The sequence below is a fragment of the Pezoporus flaviventris genome, unplaced genomic scaffold (assembly GCF_033815535.1).
Source record: "Pezoporus flaviventris isolate CSIRO_AGI_PZ_B2104156 unplaced genomic scaffold, CSIRO_AGI_Pfla_v1 ptg000063l, whole genome shotgun sequence".
Taxonomy (NCBI): domain Eukaryota; kingdom Metazoa; phylum Chordata; class Aves; order Psittaciformes; family Psittacidae; genus Pezoporus; species Pezoporus flaviventris.
In genome coordinates this window covers 4,641,350-4,649,616 of record NW_026892611.1, presented here as the reverse complement: position 1 = coordinate 4,649,616, position 8,267 = coordinate 4,641,350, and the positions used below count along the sequence as shown (strand labels likewise).

General features: G+C 55.2%; 1 protein-coding gene across 1 annotated transcript; it reads right to left on the bottom strand.

The window, feature by feature from the left end:
* Positions 1-6,229: 6,229 nt before the first annotated feature.
* LOC133278196 (uncharacterized) lies at positions 6,230-8,112 on the bottom strand. The gene is made up of 5 exons (XM_061470725.1): positions 7,978-8,112; positions 7,441-7,578; positions 6,963-7,136; positions 6,472-6,683; positions 6,230-6,254 (listed from the first exon to the last, which is right to left on the bottom strand). The coding sequence occupies exons 1-5, from the start codon at positions 8,110-8,112 to the stop codon at positions 6,230-6,232; spliced, it is 684 nt and encodes a 227-aa protein (XP_061326709.1).
* Positions 8,113-8,267: the final 155 nt, after the last annotated feature.

The window sequence follows — 8,267 nt, the reverse complement described above, 5'->3', positions numbered from 1 at the left end:
TCAGGACGAAGGAGTTGACGAGGCTTTCTACAGGCAATTGAAAGCAGCCTCACGACTACATGCCTTGGTCCTTATGGGGGATTTTAACTACCCCGATATTTGCTGGAAGACTTACGCAGCCAGTCGTTCACAGTCTAGGAGGTTCCTCCAGTGCATTGATGATAACTTCTTAATGCAAATGGTGGACGAACCAACTAGGAGAGGAGCGCTGCTGGATCTGGTACTCACCAACAAGGACGGTCTGGTTGAAGTAGTGACGGTCAATGGCAGCCTGGGCTGCAGTGACCATGAGATGGTGGAGTTTAGGATCTTGTGTGGGAGGAATAGAATACCTAGCAAGGCCACATTTCTGGATTTCCAAAGGGCAATCTTTGGCCTCTTCAATCAATTGCTAAGGGAAGTATGATGGCAAAGGGTACTAGGTGGTAAAGGGGCTCAAGATAGTTGGTCAGCATTCAAGAATCATTTCTTCAAAGCTCAGGATCAGAGTGTCCCAATGAGTAGGAAGTCAAGTAGGGGAGCCAGGAGACCAGCATGGTTAAACAAGGAACTGCTGGGCAAACTCGTACGGAAAAAGAGAATCTGTGGATTATGGAAGGAGGGGCTGGCTACTTGGGAGGAATATAGGACAGCTGTTAGAGGATGCAGGGAAGCAATTAGGACAGCTAAGGCCTCCTTGGAACTTAATCTGGCAAGTCGCGTCAAGGACAATAGAAAGGGCTTCTTCAAATACATAGCGAATAAAACTAACACAAGAAGCAGTATAGGCCCACTGCTGAATGAGGTGGGTGCCCTGGAGACAGAGGATATAAGGAAGGCAGAGGTGTTGAATGCCTTCTTTGCCTCTGTCTTTACTCCTGCAGACTCTCCCCGGGGGACCCAGATTCCTATAGCCCCGGAAGGAGTCAGGATAAAGGAGGAGTTTGCTTTGGTAGATGAGGATTGGGTTAGGGATCAGTTAAGTAATCTGGACATCTATAAATCGATGGGTCCGGATGGAATACACCCGCGGGTGCTGAGGGAGCTGGTGGAGGTCATTGCTGAGCCACTCTCCATCATCTTTGGTAAGTCGTGGGAAACAGGTGAGGTGCCTGAGGATTGGAGGATGGCAAATGTCACGCCGGTCTATAAGAAGGGCAAGAAGGAGGACCCGGGTAATTATAGACCGGTCAGCCTTACCTCCATCCCTGGAAAGGTGATGGAACAACTTATCCTTGACACCATCTCTAGGCATATTATCAAGGATGAAGGGGTCATTAAGAGCAGCCAACATGGCTTTACCAAGGGGAAGTCATGTTTGACCAACCGTATATGAGCAAGTAACTAGGTGGGCGGATGATGGTAGAGAAGTAGACGTGGTTTTTCTTGATTTCAGTAAGGCATTTGATACTGTCTCCCACAGCATCCTCATAGATAAGCTAAGGAAGTGTGGGCTTGATGATCAGGTAGTGAGGTGGATCAAGAACTGGTTGGAAGGAAGAAGGCAGTTATGGTCAATGGGGCAGAATCTAGCTGGAGGTCTGTGACTAATGGAGTCCCTCAGGGGTCGGTGCTGGGACCAGTGCTGTTTAATATTTTCATCAACGACCTGGATGAGGGAACTGAATGTACCCTCAGCAAGTTTGCTGATGATACTAAACTGGGAGGAGTGGCTGACACACCAGAGGGCTGTCTCGCCATTCAGCGAGACCTGGACAGGCTGGAGAGTTGGGCGGAGAGGAACTTGATGAAATTCAACAAGGGCAAGTGTAGAGTCTTGCATCTGGGGAAGAACAACCCCATGTACCAGTACAGGTTGGGGGCTGACCTGCTGGACAGTAGTGAAGGGGAAAGGGACCTGGGGGTCCTGGTGGATAGGAGGATGACTATGAGCCAACAATGTGCCCTTGTGGCCAAGAAGGCCAATGGCATCCTAGGGTGCATTAGAAAGGCTGTGGTTAGTAGGTCAAGAGAGGCACTCCTCCCCCTCTACTCTGCCTTGGTGAGGCCGCATGTGGAATATTGTGTCCGGTTCTGGGCCCCACAGTTCAAGAAGGACAGGGAATTGCTTGAAAGAGTCCAGCGCAGAGCTACAAAGATGATTAAGGGAATGGAACATCTCTCCTATGAGGAGAGGCTGAGGGAGCTGGGACTCCTTAGCTTGGAGGAGACTGAGGGGTGACCTCATCAGTGTTTGCAGATATGTAAAGGGTGAGTGTCAGGATGATGGAGCTAGGTTTTTTTCAGTGATGTCCAGTGGTGGGACAAGGGGCAATGGGTGTAAACTGGAGCATAGGAGGTTCCATGTGAACATCAGGAAAACTTTCTTTACTGTGAGAGTGACAGATCACTGGAACAGGTCGCACAGGGGGGTTGTGGGGTCTCCTACACTGGAGATACTCAAGGCCCGCCTGGACAAGTTCCTGTGTGATGTACTCTAGGTTACCCTGCTCTTGCAGGAGGGTTGGACTAGATGATCTTTTGAGGTCCCTTCCAACCCTTAGGATTCTGTGATTCTGTGTCTGAATGAACAGGGAGTGAGAGATCTGCTTTCCAAGTCAAACTCTTCACAAAGCAGATAGTCTGAGACCCATAGAAAATATTTACCCCAGCAACACAGATCTCCTTTGCCTGCACGGTGGCACATCCATTGACTGGTTGTCTTCTATCCCTTCAGAAGAAGCAGGATTCCCCGTGGGTTTTTCACCCCGTGAAACAAGCACTGTCTCACATTCCATCCCTTTTCAGAGCAATGGTACCCCAATTTTGCCCAAAAGCGTTGAAAATTGCAGTCCTGTGACCAGGCTCAGCACTACACAAATGGAACAAAGCACCTGAGTGTCTGCCACCTCTAGAAAAACACACGAGTAGTTTTCTCTGAACTGGGCCGCACTACAACAAGCTCAGCTCGCACACCACGGAGATAACAGGCTCCAGCTGAAGCCAAGAACTTCCCAGCTCATGCAGCAGCACTTCACTTACCTGCACAAGGAGGATTTAAATTCCTGAGTGGCCTAATCCCACTCCTGTCCTAAAACCACCCCAACCTTGTCATTAACATCACAGGAAACGTGAAAACACTGTGCACAAGCAGAGTGATTTGCCTGAAGTGACAGAGCAACCCAGGCTGACCCATTCCCTCACTAACAAACGGGAAGTAGAGCAGAACTCAGCTGAACAACACCAGAGCAATGAGGGCATTCAGTTACCCACAAACATAAGACAACCCAGACCCGTCATAAACGCTGAACTACAGTTGGCCTGTGCAACAACCCAGGTGGGCCTGCAGTGAAGTAGCGCATTTGACTGCACCAGTGGGTGCCTTTCCCCAGCAGTTATTCACTTCCACACACAGATTTTTGGGCTCTTCTCAGACAAAGCACTTGCATGCTCAGTTGCCTTCTTTTGGGGTTTGGAGGTGGAGAACTGAATGACAATTCAAATGCTGATCCCAAAAGCAACTGCAGAATAGATGTAAAACCTGTGCAGCCATAAGGGCACCAAGCAAGTTGTCCTGGGTTCAGCATTAGCAGTCATTTTTCTCCTTCTTTGTAGCTGGGAACAGATCTGATAACAATGATGTTTTGGTTTGGCCAAGGACTTTGTGAGCCTCATGCTCTGCCAGGGAGGAGGGGAAGCCGGGAGGAAGCAGAGGCAGGACACCTGACCCAAACTGACCAAAGAGGTATTCCATACCACAGCACGTCATGCCCAGGATGTAACTGATGGTTACCCGGAGGGGCTAAGACTGCAGGGTTGGAGGAGGCATCGGTCGGTGCTTGGTTGGGCTGGGGGGGCGAGCTGGCAGTCGGCTGGCGGTGAGGTGCTGTATTCTCTTCCCTTGTTCTTTCCTTTATCATTGTTATTATTGGTGGTGGCAGTGGTGGTTTGTGTTCTACCTTAGTTGCTAGACCGTTCTTGTCTCAACCCGTGGGAGTTGCATTCTTTTCGATTCTCGTCTCCGTCCCTCCGGGAGTAGGGGGAGGGTGGGAAGGGAGGGAGGGAGTGAACGAGTTGCCTGACTGGGTTTAAACCACGACACAAGTATAGAAGAAGATCCAGGTATCCACGGCAAAACGGTTGCTAACGGCGGCCCGGCCGCAGACACGGTCCGTCCTCAGAGAACCTGTCCCACTGCTACTGCCTCGGGTGAGCACCAGGGGAGGACCAGATTGGATACTCCTTCCGCTAAAGGCGGCGCTGACCATTGTGTCCCCGCAGAGCCCCGCCACAGACCTGCCGGTACCCGCTGCCACTGGACCGGTGCCCTGGGATGATTTTCCTGCCGGTACTATCAGGTGCCCAGGGGCTTGCCATGGGCCCGCCACCCAGACCCGCTCTGCAGCAAAACAGGAACCTATTCTCTCCTTCCCACTCTGCCTTGCCCAGTCGGCTCAGGGGAAAGGTTTCTTCCAGGTTGTATCAGGAGGGAAGAGTTTGCTTTGGCTGTGGGGACCTCAGAACAACTGGGTTCTGAGAGGTCCTGAGAGGAGAGGGAAGGAGGTAGCAAAGAATAGTGCCGGACTTGTGGTGAGCATTCAGCTTCTGCAGCAAAACAGTGCCTGGGATGCTGTGGGAAGCAGCTGTAAGAGCTGAAGGAGGGACAGGACGGGCTGCCTCGTATGTGAGCAGTGCTCTTGGCTGGAGCAGGGCAGCCAAAGCACCGCTGCACAGGGGGCACCCCGTGTCCAGCCTCGGGATTCTCCTCACCAAACACTCCCCAGTTTGCAACCATGGCCAGGTGGGTACGTGGAGCCAGGACGCAACCGCTGCCCAGCGGCTGCTGCGTGGCCTTCCATGCTGCTTGCGAAGGACACCATGGCCTTGGAATTGTGGTTGGAGCTTTAATCAAAAAGTCACATTTTCTTAAGCAGGGCTTAACTGCTGCCTGGCTTTTCAGAGTCAGGAGCACAACGCCTACAGGGTCCGCCACCGTCTTTTCTGCATCCATATACAGGTCAGGATGTATATTGTCTGTTGTACCAGGGATGAGACCTGACATTCCTCTTCTCCTGTCAAAGGATGGAGTGCTGCAACAGACGGAAAAAGAGCAGAGCTGAAACCCACTGATCTGCAGAGACCCACAGGCATCTCTTCCAGACCATGCCAGCCCCAACCATCCCTTTCCCTGGTCAGGAGGCGCAGGCAGACAAATGGATCACCTGGAAGCTGCTGCTCAGGATTACAGCAAATGCCCCCAAGATGTTCCCTGGAGCAGGACAGCAGGACAGCACGCTGCCCAGGCTCTGTCCCCTGTCCCCGCCAGCCCCATCACACACAGCACTGCCCCTACTCACCCTTGAAGATCTCCTGCAGCGTGTCCTTGCTGCTGTCATTCAGGTACCGCGCAGCCAGTCCTGTGCAGAGAGCTCGGTCAGACCTGCTGCCGCCCAGCACACTCCTGGTATCGTGGCCCCGGCTCTGAAGGTTGGGCTGAACCCCTTCCCTCCCCTCAGCGGGGTGACCCCAGGGAAGGACAGGACCCGAGGGGAGGTGCCAATGAGCAAGGTGCCACTGAGACCTGCTGCCAGGGCAGGGGTAGGAGGGGGAAGCACAGAGCCCCTGGCTGCACAGGCCCTGTACAGGGCAGCTGGGGCTCTGGCAGCTACAGGGCTGCTCCTCGCTGCCAGTGCAGCAGATGGGACTGGGGCCAGGCTGCCATAAGGGGGACTCCAGGGACTGCAGCTCACCGATGAACCTCACGGCTGCCATTCGCACGGTGACCTGAGCGTGCTGCAGATAAGGCATGCTTTGACGCACATATTCTTCAGCCCTGCTCCGCTTGTGCTCCAGCTGGAGAGAGCAAAAGGGCGCAGGGATGATACACACCCTCCCCAGTTACCTGGGACAGTCCCCCTTCCCAGCACCCCACACACCCCCCTTCATCCTCAGGACATTTGCATCTCCCAGCAAGGAGCCCTGTGGGGCTGAGGTTCAGAGACAGCTACATGCAAAGCAGGGTCTGGAGGTCCCGAGAGCCCTCTGTGCCGCTGCAAGGGCCCAGATGGGTCTCCTGCAACATCCTGAGGGTGGAGAGGTGAGCCCTTGGGAGCTCTGCCTGAGGGCAGGGAAGGAGGATGCAGCACCAGGCTGCAGGCTCTGGGCTGAAGCACTGCAGGCGAGGCACCACTGCACAGGGGGCACCCCATGTACAGCCTGGGACTTATCCTCACCAAGCGCTCCACAGTTCTCCATCTCTCCAGTGCCTGCACGTGGTGACTGAGCCATTTCCATTTGAGCACCTTTGCAGCTACACAGAAGGTTTCGTGAGAGGCCTGCAGAGGAGGACAACGATTGGGGAGATTGTGGACAGGGCTTGCGGCCCAAAGCCCTGGCCCCCAGCACCTGCAGGGACAGCTGGGTAGTCCCTGGGGACTCTGCTCTTCAGGCCTTGGTGGCCATGGGCTGCTGTTGAGCCCTGCTGGACCACATAGGGCAGGCGTGGCAAATGTCCCTGCCAGCTTCCCCTGCCCTCCCCGCTGCCCAGGCCACCCCCGCGGGCTCAGCATGCCCTTCCCCACACCACTGCTCAGGTTTGCAATCTGTACCTTGGCCACACTCTCAGTCTCATCACTCATGTGCAACACGAGTGGGACCAGGCTCCCCTGCACGTTCTTCCGCATCTGCCGCTGGTGCTTCCAATCCGCCATCTGTATTACTTCTTTGAATAGGCAGATGGAGAGCTCTCGCACCTGGCTGGACACCTGGTGAGGAGGAGGAGGACAGAAGGGCGTCAGTAGCAGCAGCTCCCTGAGCAAGGGCGTCAGCGTGGCTGAGGGGAGGGGTTTCAGGTCTCCCAGAGCCATCAGCAAGTCAGGGAGAAGCTGAGCTGGGCTGCAGAGCCCAGAAGGCATCCCCGTGAGAGCGCAGGGGCATGAGGAGGGGCACAGCCGCATGGAAGTGCTGCCGCCAGGCTCTGCTAACAGGCACTTGTCCTTGCAAAGGGCCCATCAGTGAGGATCAGGCTTCCATAGCAGCCTTACATCATCAAACAGTTGCGGGAGATTCTCGGCCAGCTGCAGAGCAGTGGAGCTGTCCTTCTTCTTCAAATGACCCATCACATTTCTGAAAATGAGCAGCATCTTCTTTCTGTTCTTACTGTGGGCTGTCTGCAGCATGTATATCAAATCTGGCAGCAGGACCAGTATTTTCTTTGCCTGTACAAAGCACAGAATTCCTTGTATGTTAAGTGGCGAAGGACCACCCAGGCCAAAATGCTCTGGCCCTTAAGCACCAGACTCCTGCCTGGCTGACTGGGCAGTGGCACAGGAATCCCTGCAGCAGCCTCCTGGCAGGCCATCCCCATGGTGCACTGAGGGGATCGGGGCCTGTGACTGGACGTTGAGGGCATTTGGTGCCGTGACCCCAGCTCCCGATTCCCAGCCCTGGTCAAGCCGCCGCGTTACCCACTGCCCAGCCCCAGGAGGCCAACACGGCTTCCCTTGCCTATGCCCTGCTCACCGTGTCAGGTGACTGTGACAACGTGATGAGGCCTGTGAGCGTCAGCGAGAACAGCACCACATTTTGACACCACGGGAACTTCTCCCTGTTGTACACCCCAGCGAATTCCTCTGGTGTCACATCGCTGCAGGCCAGGAGCTGAAACAAAGATGGCAGTGAGGGACCGGCCGAGCCTGCAGGGCTCCCGGCACTGTGCAGCTCCTGGGTCCCGCTGGCAGCTCAGGACAAGGGCACCGGGGACAGAGAGCCCGTGCTGGGGGACACCAGCCGCACACCACACGCTTGTCTGTGCCGGCTCTGCTGGTGTAAGCAGAGCACTGACAGGGACTTTGTGCACCCGCACCCAAGCAGCGTGGCATGGCCCTGTGTGGCTGGCACAGGGGAACCTGGCGCTGGGCTGGCCCTAACGGGCTGCATCCCTGTTTCCCAGAGGAGGTGACTGTTTGGGGGCAGATGGCAGGGAAGAGGGCTGTGCCTGTGTTTCTGGAGAGGCAGGCACAGCCCTGAGTATGAGCAAGGACTGGTCTGGTTACTCACAGCCAAGAGCCGGATACAGAACTTCACTCTGCAGAATCTGCTTCCGATACGTAACTGCAGGTGCTGGAGGTTCCTTCTCAGCTCCCTCAAGACCTTCACCAAGATGAGGGGCTGGGACAGCAGCGCTTCCCACATGGCCTGAGCAACTTTGCTGAAAGAGAACACTGTCAGCAGGGCTGCCTTGGCCACCACACGGTGCCTGGGCCAGCCCTGCAGCAGCCAGGCTGTGCTGCAGCCCTGGCCCTTCCTGACCCCTCACTGGGAGTGCCCAGGTCCCAGATGGGGCAGGC

Coding starts and splice junctions, on each gene's coding strand:
- LOC133278196 (XM_061470725.1), bottom strand. CDS start 8,112: ATGTGGGAAGCGCTGCTGTCCCAGCCCCTCATCTTGGTGAAGGTCTTG. Junction 7,579..7,977: donor TCTGTATCCGGCTCTTGGCT/GTGAGTAACCAG, acceptor TCTTTGTTTCAG/CTCCTGGCCTGCAGCGATGT. Junction 7,137..7,440: donor TGTCACAGTCACCTGACACG/GTGAGCAGGGCA, acceptor TGCTTTGTACAG/GCAAAGAAAATACTGGTCCT.